The 15,807-nt window shown below is 42.3% G+C and overlaps 1 protein-coding gene across 2 annotated transcripts in view; it reads left to right on the top strand.

Annotated features, from left to right (window-relative positions):
- Positions 1 to 15,807, top strand: part of MCC (mutated in colorectal cancers) — a 357,260-nt gene that overhangs the window by 272,717 nt on the left and 68,736 nt on the right. For both annotated transcript variants that reach the window (XM_019532486.1, XM_019532487.1), the window contains 2 exons: positions 3,251 to 3,414; positions 11,083 to 11,289. In XM_019532486.1, the coding sequence (XP_019388031.1) occupies positions 3,251 to 3,414; positions 11,083 to 11,289 (371 nt within the window). The remainder of the gene's footprint in view (positions 1 to 3,250; positions 3,415 to 11,082; positions 11,290 to 15,807) is intronic.

Here is a 15,807-nt window from a genome sequence, read left to right as displayed (position 1 = left end):
TAGTTCTATATTTTAAGCAACCATAGGCAGTTTTTTTTTCAAATTCAGATGTCTGATTTAGGCTCCCAAATCCACACGTAAGTGCCTAATTATGAGAGCAGTGATTCCCAATCAGGTTGCCTTGAGATCCTTTCAGGGGTGTCACGGGGTGCCACACAATGTTAGCCTTGTTAGGTGTGCAAACAAGATTCACAGGGCAAAATCAGAGATTTCAAATAGGAGTCCATAGTGTTAAAAGCATTTTGTCCTGTTGTGGTCTCAGTTCTTTGCAACAGAAGAAATTGCTCTATTATCTTTCTATAGTTGAAAATCAAATGAAAACTAAGCACTGACATTTTCTGAGGAGTGCCTTGAGTCTATCAAAGGATGCCTTGAATCTAAAAAAGGCTGAGGGCTACTGATTTAAAGGCTTAATTTTTAGACACTGAGCCCAAAAAGTTTGGTTTATTGTCTTTACTTATTTTACTAATAACAAACTTGAAAGGCTTTTTGTAATTCAGTTTACTTTTCTGTGTTTTGGGTGGTGGATTTTTTCTTTAATTGGTTCACTCATCGTGGACAACGGTATTTCAATGAGCAGTATTACTTTTTCTGGTACATATATTAATGCAACGTTGGCGTTTAACTTCCCAGCACAGCAGGGGCATATGGAAGTACACATAACCATTGTAACACAGGCACATTAAAAATGATACTTTATTCATAAGGAATTAGTCTAATTCCCATACTCTTCCTATACACCCGCAGTCTTCTGTCTGTTTGTATGTTTTTAGTATTGCTTTAAAAGTGAGCCTTATTTTGGTTTATCCATATAATGTTATTTAAGTTTGACTTGATAACAACATGGTGCTGTATGCTGCATTAGTAGAGCAAGCTCAATGACACACCAACTACACTTACATGTCATGATAAACTAAGACATTTAGATATGCTTCTCTACTGCTATAGGCAATAAAATATCAAGAACTAAAATTGTTAATCTGCTGTTCTGTAGCTTGTAAACCCTGTTGTTTGGCTTTAAATTAGCTTCTCTTGGAGATGCAGGTCTCTCCAACATTATTATGAACTCTTATTTTCAGGGAAGAACATTCCCTTAGGTGGAAAACTTAGCATATGACATTTTGTTTGTGAAGGGATTATTTTGTCGACTGGGACAGAATGTGGATACAGGAAGCTATGGAGTTGCAGAAGTGCAAGCTAAGCAAATAGATTTCACACTTAAATATTTTTCATGGTGTGTCCTTGACTCAGAAGTTACTTTTATTTATAAAGAGGAATGTGTTTTACAGAATAATTATTTATAGCAGGGTTTTGAGGGAGTAGGAAGTTTTTGGACACATGGCTTCCTTGGGGGTTTAACACGTATGCAGAATGCAGGATTCTTTTGCCTATCCATAGTTACAATGCCATTGAGAAGTTTGTTTTTAACAGGAAGTTGCTTTTGCTAACATTAATTTTTCATTAGCTCCAAGGCTAGGTTGCAGGCCTATTCCTGGATGAAAAGAACACTTAATTTTTTTTGTGTAAAGCTGGAAAGACTACATAAGAATAACAACCTACTATTAATTTTTTTTGTGTAAAGCTGGAAAGACTACATAAGAATAAGAACCTACTATTATTGCTACTGCTGTTTAAACACAAAAGACCCAAATCTCTGTTTCAGTTTTGAGGTAGCAAAAATGTTTGAGTAGCAACGTTAGGTCCATGTCCTGAGTAAAAAAGAAAGTGTTTATTGGTGCATTGGTGGATAGAATTATTTTAGTGTTCAGACTGTTTTTTATTTTGTTTTAAGCGTTAATTAGTCCATATTTTTTAAAGTGGCTGTCTAAACTGCAGCACTAGATTTGCACACAAATGTTGCATTGTGCTCAGCTATCTGTTTTCCTGTATCCACAAGTGAATTGTAGCATAGGTAGCCAATTTTGACAAATTGACTGGATATTAATTAAAAAGGAGACTAATTTGGATTTTGAATTTAAAGTGATTTATTTCATAGTCTGTAGTACCCCTATGCTTCATTTATTGTTAGTTGCCATTTTGGGCTGAGGTATTTCAGAGTAGCCTAAGTAAGGTAGGCCTCCACCTTCCAGGGAATTTCAGAGGGACTGGAATGCTTGTGTCCAGCCTTTGAAAACTCCAGCCATAAAGGTTATATCTATTTGGAAAGCTTGACTGTAAAGAAGTCCTATTTGGAGCAGTAGTAAAGGAGTAACCCATGCACATAAATTGGATACATGACAGTCTTTTTAATATTAACTGTTCTGTGAAAATAGTACATCATCATAAAATTCAAGACCACCATGTGCTCTACAGTGCAGTAATTTGTTATAGTTTGAAGCTTACAGAATTAATGGCCTAGAAGTGGATATATTCAAGATGCTTTCATAACCCAAGAGTGAGTCTGGCCATATGTGCACATGAGGGACTACTATTATTTCTCACTGAATTTAATTTGGGGGAGGATATGAAAAGATTGCAAGATTAGCTCACAAGGCATAAGGATTGTTTGGGTATCACAAGACTAAGGAGTTAAATGGATGACACCACAATGACAAAGTACCTCCAAAACACTGGAGAAAGGGAGTGATCATCTGATGCTTGTGGGTATGTTCCTATACTAAAGCAGGTTGTTAATGTGATTACAGTGTGGAGCATTGTAAGAATGAATACTTTTATTGGGTTGCATGAATGTTCCCAGTATCCTTTTCAATAATGCACAAAAAATAAACAGCAGTAGAATTGAAGTATTAGCTTCATAAAGCAATCACTTGGCATGGTTTCTGAAGGTTTTTTTAAAATTTGGCAATGTTCAAGCGCAATCCCCAAAAGGCCGTTCTTTTTAAGAGCTAGTAGATTATAGCATCACTGAGTAAACTGGACAGAAGAGCAGTTTGATTCTGAGGAGGAAAATCTCTGATCATGCACAAAGAATGATTAAGATAATCTACAGTGACAGGAAAGAGAACAGCAAAAACTAGGCAGTCCGGTTGCATAGAAATGTGGTAACATGTGGTGTGTTTGAAATGATGCCTGCATGCAAAGAAATCATTCTGAAATAAGTGATCTCTCCAAATAAGTGGGTAGCAGGTTTATATGTTAGGTTTTGAGCAGTTTGTTATTTGAGAATTCAGGCCTCGGGATATAGTGAGACTGGTTACTCTCCTGTAAAATGCTATTGATCAATATTAGATTGTAGTCTTCTGGTTGGTTAGAGCTGGTGCCTGTCTAACATGGTCTTTCTCTTTCACAGATAACTGCAGTGACTTGAACTCAGAACTGCAGAGAGTGCTGACAGGACTGGAGAATGTAGTCTGTGGGCGGAAGAAGAGCAGTTGTAGTTTGTCTGTAGCAGAAGTGGACAGACACATTGAACAGCTCACCACTGCCAGCGAACATTGCGACCTAGCTATTAAGGTGCAACAGCATTTACTAATCACTGAATATATCATGTACACATGTGAGATACATAGTCATATTTTATATTTAAAGCACTCTTCATCTGGGAATCTCGGAGCATTTCAGAAAGACTTGCTGTGCCTCACAACGCCTTTCTGGGATAGATATATAATATTATGCCTCTGTTATATATGGATAGAAGATGCTAATAGTAGGCCTTGAAACGTGTTTTTCATCCATATATCTAAAAGAATGGATCTCATTTATATTTTACAGATGGAGAAACTAAGGTATAATATCAACTGACTTAGTAAGGGTAGCTGAGCTAACAAGTAATATCTTAACTCAGATAGCATTCAGTGACTGTACCTTACTTGTAACTATATCTGTAAATACAATGTATACTATTTCATTGCAATTATGGGGCCATGGCAAAACACTGTCATTTCAATTTTGTTGTTTTATTTTCTTATAAAACCAGTAGGTAAGCCACACACATCCTATGCTTATTATTTCTAACTAAAGCCAGCACAGAGCAAAATATAATTTGGTTAATACTCACAGAAATGTATCTTAATGTAATTAATTATCCACATTGCAAAACCATAAATGGATTGTCCAACAGTGTAAGTAGCAGAGCACAAACAAAGAGCTTGGAAACCAGATTATCCATGAATATCCACCACAGACCGTGCATGAGGAGTGGGGAAAACAAGTTGTTCTGGTACAAGATGGAAAAGCAAATTAAAACTGTTTAGCAGTCCAGTTGCAGAAAATAGATGAAGATGTAAAGCACTTCTGTTACTTTATCTTCATCCTATTTCAGAACCTGTTTAGTTTATGTTATTCCCATCAAAAAACCTTCAGAATGTGCCATGTAGAAGACATTTTAAAACAGAAAAGTCTTGTTAGCTTGTGTTATCTGGAGTTTTGCCAGGAAGAGTGGATTCAGAGATCTTTTCCTGCCAGAAAATCCTTAACTGTTTTCAGCATTTTTCTGCTTTGCTTCGTTGCAGGATTATGATCGCATAAAGATAATAGAATGGCGTCCTCTAATTTAATTAAAATTCTTAATAAGCTACTGTGAGGAATCTTTGTCCTAAGCATAGCAGTTATTGATCATTACAGCTTGTTTTGACAACAGAATTTTCTAGTTTTTGTCAGATGGGAAAACTGTTTCTTAGATAAAGTGATATATAAACCTAAAAGACTGAGGGCTCAATCGTGTTCTTTCTATTAGGTGCCCAAGCATGATCTTATTTCATTTTGCTTAGTAACTGTCCACACAAATGGTGGGTGGCTCCTTTTCCTGTTTACTGCTTTTTTGTGACTTACTATTAAGGCTAAGTGAGTTACAAAAGTAGATGCATTACTATTATTTCTTGGACCTTGAGCAGGGTAAAATGGGAGAGCACTTACACACCTATTTATCCCCAAAATATACAGAAGCTTTACTCTCAGAAGTTGTGAAGATATTGAGAGTTTTAAGTCTTACTTGATTCAGAAATTATTTTCTACGCTGCTTCAGTTGAAGGACTTTTAATTTAGGAAGGTCATACTTATTTGATGTGGCATTTTCACCATCCTTTTCTCTTAATGGCTAGGAACAAACATTCAAAAAGCCTGAGCCTGAGTTGATTCAATCTTTGCAGGTTAGTCTAACCTGGCTAGGCTAAATCAGTTGGTAACTGCAGAGACATCCCAGACCTGCAGGCACATGCCTGCAGTGGCTCGGGATAGAAGCTGGGGGCTGCTAGAGCAGCGCTCCCTCTCTTCTACACTGCTGAGCTAAGCAGGGTGTGGCCAGGCCCTGGTGGGACACTTTGATTATGGAGGAATTCCACCCCCCACCAGCCCAGCAGTGAATTGATAAAACACTGTTTATCTCCCTAACTCAGTGTTTATCACCCCATTAAGAAAAGAACAGAGGGACGTTGCCAGCTACCTGTAGATTCTGCCTTTGTCCCATCTGCCACAGCACAGACCGTAGGCAACATGTGGTTTACTAACTAATGCTGTGTGTCTGTGTAAGGTAGAGGGGAGGGGGGGAGCAGAAGCCAGGCAAACACCTACAGTCTCTGCCAGAGCTGAAGCCAGGGAGCAGAGGGGAGGGGCCAGTTCTGCTGTGGAGCCCACCCAGCCCAGAGAGCATGCTGGGATGCTGAGGGAGTCTGATTTAACTTAAACTAGCAAGGGCTCTGGGGCAGACATTGTATAAACAGGTTTGAGCCAAATCAGTTAAGTCTAATACTACATTCAGCCAGGTTTATCTCAAACCCATAGGCATGGTAGGGGATGCACATGCCTCCAATGATGGGGCCGGTGTCCCCCCAGTGTGTAACACTGATGCTGTTGGTAGGGCTGGTGCTCCCCCTGACAGGGCTGCCACTGCTGATGGCTTCTGCGGGTGTCCCTCAGGTTCAGGAGGCACCAGTCACTCATGCTCAAATGGGTTTCAGCCATTTTCGAGCTGGTTTATGTGCATTGAACGTCTGTTCTGTTACGGGTTTAAACTAGTTTCTGATCACTTAAACCAGTTTATGTGTAATGTCTGTGTGACCGCCAGACTGGAGGGGGAGGGTCCTTCCCGTGGGTAGTCGCCTTTAGAAGGAGGACTGTCGCTGATCACCCTGGAATGCTACCGGTCTGGAGTAGGTGTTATGACGTCCATTCCCCCCCCTAGTTCTCGCCCGCCACGACTTGTTGTTTAGGTTCAGTTAGGACGGTTCCTGGGCACTCCTCAGCCTGGGATCCCTCGGCGGTCACGTTGTGGGGCTCCACCACCCCTGCACCCCAGCCTTACGCCTCCTCTGGTGCTCCCCTCTAATGTGGGACCTGGCTTCCTACAGACGGGCCGACTGCCTCACCGGTCTGACCCGCCCTTGTCTTCGGGTTCCTCATATCCTGGTTGACCCGGGACAGGGTCATGGCCAAGGTAGGGTTTCACCACGGGGTCCCTGACCCTACCTCCCCAGCTATACCCCTCAGCTGGGGTATCCCTTTACTGGGAAAACAAACCTGAAAAGAACTGAAAGTTAGGCCACCACAGCCCTACTGGCTGGGCCTCTTACCTGGACCTTCCTAGGTCCCCTCTGGGCAACCCCTACCGCACCATCTACCCCACACCCTCTTAGTCTATGACCGCAGCTGGCTGGCGGCGACCTCCACCCGACTGCGCCTTCTCAGCGCTCTTCCGGGTCCTGACCCTCTCTGGAGGCATCGTGTCCCCGCACCAGCGCCCCAACACTGGACCTGCAAGTCCCACACGTCTCAGGTTCACAGTCCCAAAATTCCCTGCAGCTGGATTCCTCATCCTCGAAGCTCGTCTGCTGCTCCTCACTCGTCCTACAGCTGGCCATAGCTGGTATCGTCCCCTCCGTCAGGGTAAGCTGCAGCTCCCTGCTGAGGTTCCCTGTCCTTCCCTCTGGGGAGTTAGCCGTTTGCTCATCTCCGGAGTTCTCTGCTCCTCGAGCTGAGCAGTTGGCAGCTCATCCTGCTTGAGGGGCTTCCTAATGAGGGGTCCGTAGCCCATTCCCCTCTGAGGCCTTCTGCCTTGGCTGGTGCGAGGCCCCTAGCTCGTTCCCCCAGCCGTCCTTTCTCCGCAGACTTTTATCGCCGGCGTCCGTTTGCCAGCATCGACATTGACTTCCGGTCGCGTCAGTGTAAACAAGCGGCAGATGTTCCGCTCGGGCTTCGCTGCCGCCACGAGTAAGTCCCGTCGTGGTTCCCTGGGACAGTCTGTCCTTAGCCAATATGTTCTTCTCCCGTTGACTCCTTAGGTTACTGAATTGTCAGCTATAAAGTGTATAAGTGACCAGACTCACACTTATTTATCAAACATTTAAAAACTTACTGTCTGGAATGGCCTAAACTTTATTTGATTTCTTTTCTAAGACTTCCCACACTTCTCTATGTAATCTGTTGCTTACAAAGTGATTGTCTTCTATAGTATCCGAGCACTTTGTAAGGATTATTTCAGTCACAGTGTAAAACTGTGTGATCTAGTTTAATTGTTTCAGGCAATATTTTCTTGTTTCTTCTTCGTCCAGGTTCTATCTCCTTCCCTTTCTGTCTTTGTTTTTATTGTGGCTGTGGGCGAGCTAAACTGAAAGCCTTACAGAAACAAAAGAGGCCTGTAGCCATTCTGACCTTCTCAAGTGAGTTCATAGCCTTTGGACTGCTAATGGCAGTGGTCTGCCTCCCTCTGGGTGTCACCTTCAAGACAGAGTTTGGTACTTCTAGCAGAAAGAATGTAGCTGTCTGGGGAAGTGATGGAGGTGAAGAGGGAGAGAATGAGAAGGAAGGGCAAGATAATCCATTAGGTATCTTGGAAGAGTTTCTTGAAATGCTTTCAAAATTGGGACTAGGGCTTTTAATTGTGAATCCAGTATTTATGGAGCACTGGGATTAAACATCTTCAGTTACCAAGACTGTTCTTTAAAGACTGATGTGCCTTTTCTTACCTACCTACTGGAGAGCTCCTGCAGAAAGTGCAGCAAGTGGATTCAGTGGGGTAGGAGGCAGATTAAGATGCAGAAGCTGCCTTTTAACACTCTTTAGCTTGCTTAATGCTGGTAACTTATCCTTTGCTGCAGGGGTATCAAGCTGTCTAGAATCAGGCCCATAGACCACCCCTCTGTGCTAGAGCCATCACATTGCCCTGGACTAGTCCTGTTTGCTCACCAGCTTCCCGTGTATAGTGCACACAGCAAGCAGAAGACTGGGACCGACACATGCTGCATGCGGGACATGTCCTAGAGCAACAGGCAGCACCACGGATTGGCTGACAGGCTGAATCCAGCCTGTCAGCCATATCTTTGACACCCCTGCTCTACTGAGTGAAACAGTAGTCAGATGTTTACAGTGTAAGTAAGTGGCAACAGTTGGTTCTCCTGTCTCCACATGATTTCTGTCTGCATAACTAACTTAGAGCTAGGGATAGGGGAGGCAAATGCTTTTCTGTTTGCCGTAGCCTTGGATTGTTAGTGCTAGAATCATAATAGCAGCCAGGGGGTCACAGGCTTTTCAGAAGGTGATGAAGAAACTGCCTTGGATATAATCCAACAAAGGCAGAAACAAGTTAAGAGTGTATGTACAGTTAATATATATGCAGAGCCTGGAGATTGGCTTCTCTGACCCCAGGCCCGTTTTGTGCCTCTTTTCTTTGAGAGCTATTAGACAAGAGCACCTAGAAGATGGCAGAAACACGAACAGGGCCCGGGAATCCTGATTCTGTGCTTTAACTTACAGCCATGTTCCTGGCTGCAGGCCCACATATGTAGAAATACTGTGTCCTCCTCCTTTGCTGATTAGATTTCATCTTCATTTTAATACTGTTGCTGGTAAGCGTTTGACCTAAACAAAACCTGTAGCTTGCACAAGTTGCAGTTTCTTGCTTTGCAAACAATACAAGACCTTCAGATGAACAGATTGCCCATCTATCTGTGTTATTGTAAGAGTAACATTTGTTTAAGAACTTTACATAGGGTAGGCTGACTAATGCTTAAGATATTTAGAACATCAAATATCTATCAAAGTAATGGATACCTAGCACTTATGAAGCTGTGAAGATTAAAACATCTGTTAAAGTTTTTGTCTATGATCTCTATGCCAGACCTTTGTGACATAAGGTATTGAGAAAAACTGAGGTGGGGAGAATTTATGTTTTGTCTGATACCACAGGAAGCAGTGTCAGAGTAAGGACTGGAATTAAGGTGTTCCTGGCATCCACTTCTGTGCTCAGATCATCAGCTCCTGGGTCTAATTACAGTGCATGAAGCTAGATCCTGGATGTACCTTTGATGTATCACTGTACACAATCAAACTTGTTGTAACACTGTTTAATTAATGAGTGGAAGGAAAAATCAATAATGCAGTAGTTACACAGATATTTTGTGTCCCAATTAACGTTTATTCTTTGTCACAAATACCATGGTGTGCTAGTCACCAAACCAGAGCTATGGCAAAGCGTCTAAGCATCCAAAGACCCAGAACCACTGTTTAGTCAGCAAATGGATGTCAGTCTCATCAGACTGTGGGAGTTTAAGGTCAGGATTATATTTGGATTTAGTTAATTTATATCCATAGTTGCTGTCATTATGCCTGTCAGAGCAGCGGGATGTGTGTCAGTGTTAGAGGTGGGTACATGTAACCTATTATGTTTCTTTTCCAAAAGAGGTCTTCAGGTAAAGAGTTTAGAATCTTTTCCTTTTCTTTTCATTTTTGCTCTTTCACCTTTTCTTCCTGTGGCAAAACTACAGTTTGAAAGGGGCATCAGAACAAATTAGGGATGCTGACAAAGAGAATACGTGTCAGATTTGTTGCATATTAAACCATTGCCAGTAAGTAGATTTAATTGTAAATGTGAAACTTATTCCAAATAAGAGATTTCACTCCTTGACTGGCTTTCCAGTATATTGTTTTCAATATCAAGAGACTCTCCAGTACCCTCTTTTACTGTGCTTTGTCTCTAAGGAGTTTTATTTCCCCTTCTTCACATTTCAAGAATGAAATCCATTCATGCATCCAGAATTTTAAATGTTCCTTGAAGCGTTAAGTTGTGTTGGAATGGCTGCTGCTGTGTCTTGTCTCCTGCATTTGATTATTGGAGACCTGTAGATTTTGGTGCAAATAATAAATGAAGGATTGCAGCTTTTTTGTTGCAGAATGATTACAAGGGATTGCTAATCAGCAAATGAGGGTAGGCACCTGCTAACAAATAGCATATTTTGATATTTGATCCATACCAGTATGGGTCAATAAGTTTATAGTTGTGAACCTATTACAAGCACATATGAAGGAGAAACGTGACCCCATACCAAGAGAAAGAAACTGCTAGTCAGATCATCTTCTTCCAAAGCAAGGACAGTTGGCAACCATACTGTGTTAATTGTGTCTTTGAAATAAATACAGTCCAGACAAGGAGGAAGATGTGGAAGGGTCTGTGCACCGTTCCTTCCTAAGGCCATGACGTACATAGGGACTGCAAAGGCTGCACCATTTTAATGAATAATGAAACCTTTCCCTGCAAGATGCTTGGCTAAGGCGCCTTCTCTTATCTTATATTTCCCCAGAGCGGACAGGGTGTCCCTGCAAATGCATAAAAAAACCCATCCTTCTGCCACCCTCACATGTGGAGATGCAGTTGTCCCTGAAGCAAAGCCTGCTAAAGTAAAGAGAAGGTCTTTGGGTTTTGTCCTACCCTGCATGTCTGCTGAAGGGCCAGGCACAAACTGGAAATGTCTTTCTGTTGTTTTACTTGCTAAATAGGCACTTCACTTACCTATGGTGAGGCTTACTCAATGCACTGGAAATACCTAGAGATCCTCAGAGGAAAGGTTGCTGTGTAAATGCAAACTGTATAGCATTGTTTATATGTATGTATGTAAATGAGATGGTGATTTTGTTTATAAAGCACCCCTTTTCTGTCAGTGTGCTTGTGGTGCTGTACAGTGGGGAGATTATAAAATACTATAATTTTAGCTGCAATTTAAAATATTTTTTGTTAAACTAAACAAATGGTACAAATTTAAATGCGTTAATTCTGTATGTGGGGGCATACGCTGTACATATAATTTATGTGTCTCCTTTAACATCATTACAGAGTGGTGATTAATGTGCTAACAGTCTCTCTTCAAAACCTGTTGTCTTGCTCCTTTTTATTTTAGTGTCATTTTGTTTTTGCAGACAGTAGAGGAAATAGAAGGTGTGCTAGGACGGGACCTTTATCCAAATTTCTCTGAAGAAAGATCTCGATGGGAAAAGGAGCTGGCTGGCTTGAGGGAAGAGAATGAGAGCCTCACTGCCATGCTGTGCAGCAAAGAGGAGGAGCTGAACAGGACCAAGGCTACCATGAATGCCATCCGGGAAGAAAGGGACAGATTACGCAGAAGGGTAAGGCTCCCCCTAACTGTCTGCCCAGTTTATAGAGGGTCCTTTGTGGACAAGTCCTATCCTGTCTACATAGCCAGATGAGTTTGACACCCCTGTCCTACAGAAGAGCAACCACTAGCTTGAATACTACATTTCTAAGAGGTCAATGCTTTTGAACAGTTAGCTTGTATCTGCTCCTGCCTGGCCTCGAGTGCCCACTCGTGCGCCGCCTTGGCACGGGCAGTAGAAGATGTCTGCTCTCTGGCTTCGTGGGTTCCCCACGATTGGCTTTGGTTGTCCCTCTGGCTTTCCCTGAACTCGCCTGCCATGTCTTTGAATGTTAAATCATTGGAGGGTTCAGCCTTGAAGCTCCCCTCAGGGATGACGACTCTGTTTGCGGGATGTTTATGGGGCTTTACCTCCCCTACACCCCAACCTTATACCCCAGGTGGGGAGATCCTTTGCAGCCTCTGCTGCCATTCGCCATCCTGGCGATCCCTGATCACACTGGCTCTGTCCTTTGCCAGCACAGACAGCCTCTGTCTCCTCACTCGCTCTCTCCTCCCTGTTGCCGGCAGCCGCTTTTATCCTTGCCAGCTGGTGCGTCCTTGTGACATCACCTGCTGGCCTTAATCGCATAAAGGCTCAGCTTTTAAACTGCGTGGGCTTTTCCTTCCGGTCTTCCAGCATTGCGTCTCCTGCAGGTAAGTAAATGTTTTGCCTTTTTTCCTCCATTTTGGTGTCTTTTTCAGTGCTGAGCCCCGCAGGCAGGGTTTCCTGGTCCTGCTTCTCATTATCCCCAGGACAGTAGCCTTTGCTATTTCAGTCCTGCAAATATCTAACCATAAGTTGTCTTGCATGACAAATCTTTCTGTTCACATGTAACATAATTAGTGTATTTTCTACTAAGACTGATTATACCTGTCATCTGTTGTGGTGCTTAACTACATTATTATGTACAAATGTATGTATGAACATGGAGTTTGTATTTGGCTTTTTTTTTCCCTTGCACCATTTTTGTCTTCTATAAAATATAAGCAGTTCTCAGCTCTGAGATCTTCAGACTGGATATTTAATAATAATTTTTCTTTAGCTAGGGCTTTTGATGTGTCTTGAGATATAGACAAAGTTAATTGAATGCTTCATTAGCTTCTCAACATGATATTGTTCACTTTTAATTATACAAATTCACCTCAGGTAAGTATAATAACACCTGGCACAGTGTAAACCTTATTTTGATGCATTATATCATTATCTCTTTATGCCATGTCAGCTCTCAATTTTTTTTTGAAAACTCCTTTCCTTGCCCATGAGCAGTCAGAAATTGAAATGTCAAAAGAAGAAGCACTAGAATGAATGATTTTTTTAAACCTGTATTTAAGAAACCTGGGCAGTTGCACATTGGCTTCCATACCTGATAAAATAACAGACATTTATAAGACACCTAAATGATATAACAGGATCTAACTGGTGTAGTTCCTGCAAAGGAAAGCTGTTCATCACAAATATAAATATTTGAACATATCAGTAAAATAAGGTAGAAATGTCTTCTCTCTCTTTTTTTTTTTTCCCCAAGAAAATAAGGTAAATGTTTTCAGTGTCACTTTTGTATTTAAGATCCACTGGTATATCAAAGGCCTGTGCCTTACTCCTGGTCTAAAAGGATCATATATAGGGGTCTGTCTTTATAAGGGAAATATTTCCACAGTTGCTACTACTGGGTCAACTCCAAAGAGTGGTTACACTGGTAGCACAGATCTGGCTGCTGTTTGTACTTTGAATGCCATATCATATGGCCATATACTTGGAGCAGGTTTAATCAACTTGGCTCCAAGGCTGTGGCACTAGATAAAAAAATATATATATCACTGGGCAGGAGAATGGATAACGAGGAAAAGGAAATAATATTGATGAGAACAGTAGCCAGGGAGGTAATAGTGAAAAGACTATGGCTAATTTACCTAACTGGGTGTAGTCAGGAATTAACAACTGAAATGTTTTGACACTCATGTGAGGAGGTTAGGCAGAAAAAACTGTTGATTTTGAATTCCTGGTGCAGGAAGTGAAACCAGGCATTATTAGGGTAACAGAAATGTGACAGACTAGTAGTTGAGGTTACAGCACTGGTATTGAAGGGTTTATGCTGTAAGGTGAAAAGACGAAACTAAAGTAGAAGCTAGAGGAAGAGGTCACCACTGTATGTTCATTATGTGATAAACTGCAAAGAAATAAGACTGAATCTGTTTGGGGCCACACTTAATATACAGAACAATTAGTTTATTTCCCTTTGGAGCAATCTGTTTATTCTAGATGACCGTGTCAGTAACACTGTGTAATAGTTGCACTAGAAAGCATATTTGCATTTATAATGTGACCCGTGTCCATAGCTGTATCATAATAAATGCTTTCTTTGACCCTTTACATACCAACCCTGTACCCAGAGTCACTTTAAGTTATTTCCCTTGAGGGTAGAATGGGAGACCCTGCTAAAACTTAGGTTTTGTTCTACACAAATTAAATTGGGTGGAGAAAATAAGTTGGAGTTGACCAAATCAATAGGTCTGTTACTTTGGCCCAATGTTTATAATCAAGCAAAGTGCTCTCAGTAGGTTTTCTGAGGCTTGTTAGAGAGTTAATTCAATTAGATATTTAATGCAGTCAGTTAACAGATTGTGCTGCTTTGCAAAGCAGTAGCTAAGAAATGAGTTGCATACGGATTTTTGTTTCTCACAGGTCATTAGTAAATGAGATAATCATTTATTTCAGTAGGATGCCCCTAATGTAACTGCTAATTTCACTATGCAGAGGTCTACTTTTCTCTGCATGATGTAGCCATTTTATAAGTAAATGCTTCTAAGTCTGGGGCCTTTACATACACACATGCTCATGCACACATGCTTCATTCTGATCTTATATCAAAGGCCTGTGCCTGAATCTTTGTCTAAAAGGGACACATATAGGGGTCTGTCTTTATATAAGAGAAAATATTCCGACAGCTGTTACTACTGGGTCAACTCCAAAGAGCACAGTTACATTGGTAACTGCTACAGTTGCACTGATTGTGCAGAGCTGGCTACTGCCTGTGATTTGAATGCCATGTCATATGGTTGTATACCTTGGAGCAAGTTTATCATAAAGATAGAATTAAGGCAACTCCATAGTGGTACCTGGAAGTTATTTTACAATAATAAATTGCATCGGAATTGAGCCAAGGCTCTTTGGAAAAGCAGCCCCTAGTTTAACAGTAATGGGAACAACAGAGTTAAAACGTCCAAGGAGGAGTCTTTCTATCTACTTCTCTGGGTAGCCTGTTCTAATGCTTAACCACCCTCAGAATGAGAAAGTTCTTCCTATAAGAATGCCTTTTAACTCTCCTAGGAAATATGAACTTTAATTTCTGCCTGGGAGAACTTTACAGTGTTTTCTCCTATGCCTGAAGAAGGGTGTTTGTGCCTGAAAGCTTGCAATTAAAGAATTTTTTATGCAAAAATCTAGTTAGTCTAATAAAAGTTATCACCTCTACCACAAGTTGTGATTCCTATAACAATAGGAAGCAAAATTTCCCTTGGTGCAATTTAAGACCATTGTTCCATTTTCTGTACCTGGTGGACACAAAAGAATAGTTGGTCAGCATCCTCTTAATAACCACCATATAGGTATTTGAAGACTGTTATCAAATGCCCTGTGGCATCTCTAGTGAATGCTGTGAGTACCACACTGCCCCCTTGGGCTCCCCCAACTCACTTGCCATGACTTCCTGTTACCTGAAGAAAGGAGGGGTTCAGTGGTGTTCTTCTTCCCAAGCAACCTGATGACGGGGGTACTCACAACAGGGCTGCAGTGTTCCTCGGGGCTTTGCCTCCCCTACACCCCGTCCACTTGCTAACCACTCTGGTGTTCTACTCATGGTTCCACGATTCCCAGCAAGCCCCCTTCTAAAGCATCAGCTTCAGCGCTGGTCAGTTGCCTGTATGTTATGGCGCCTGGAGCCTCAGAACCTGATCCCAGAGGGCTGAGCTCCCATTCTCTGGCGTCCTTCTCCCACCAAGGGAGAGGGACACTTCTGTGAGCTTTGAAATTAAGGTGGCTGGGGAAAGACCATACCCAGCCTGAAGCAGGATGCTGCTTCCCCTGCTTTGAATCTGGGGGCAGAGCCTGCAATGCTGCTATTGCCAGGGGCAGAGCCTGCAATGCTGCTATTGCCAGCCTTTGGAGTGACCACCTGCCTGGCGAGCTCCCCAGTGGTTCTCTCCTTCTCTCCCCCCGCTGGTTTCCAGCGGGGTTTTTGAATTTCCTGTGGTAGCAGCACCAGCTGCTGCAATTAGTCAGGCACCACCCCACCCAGGAAACAGCTATTTGAAGAGCCGGCGTAATGCCATCTCACGCAGCTGCAGCTGCATCTCTGGCTCCGCTCCCGGAGGTAAGTTTACTGGGGCACGGGGGGCCTGCTTGTTCACCCTGGGGATGCCCCCAGCACCCTTAGCACCTGTGGGGACTTCTCACCACCACATACCTCACCCCTTAAGCTGCCTTGTGGCA

This window comes from Crocodylus porosus, unplaced genomic scaffold (assembly GCF_001723895.1).
Source record: "Crocodylus porosus isolate Cpor-Errol unplaced genomic scaffold, CroPor_comp1, whole genome shotgun sequence".
Classification (NCBI taxonomy): Eukaryota; Metazoa; Chordata; order Crocodylia; family Crocodylidae; genus Crocodylus; species Crocodylus porosus.
The sequence above is the reverse complement of the archived record's forward strand: the minus strand, read 5'-3'. Positions and strand labels throughout refer to the sequence as shown.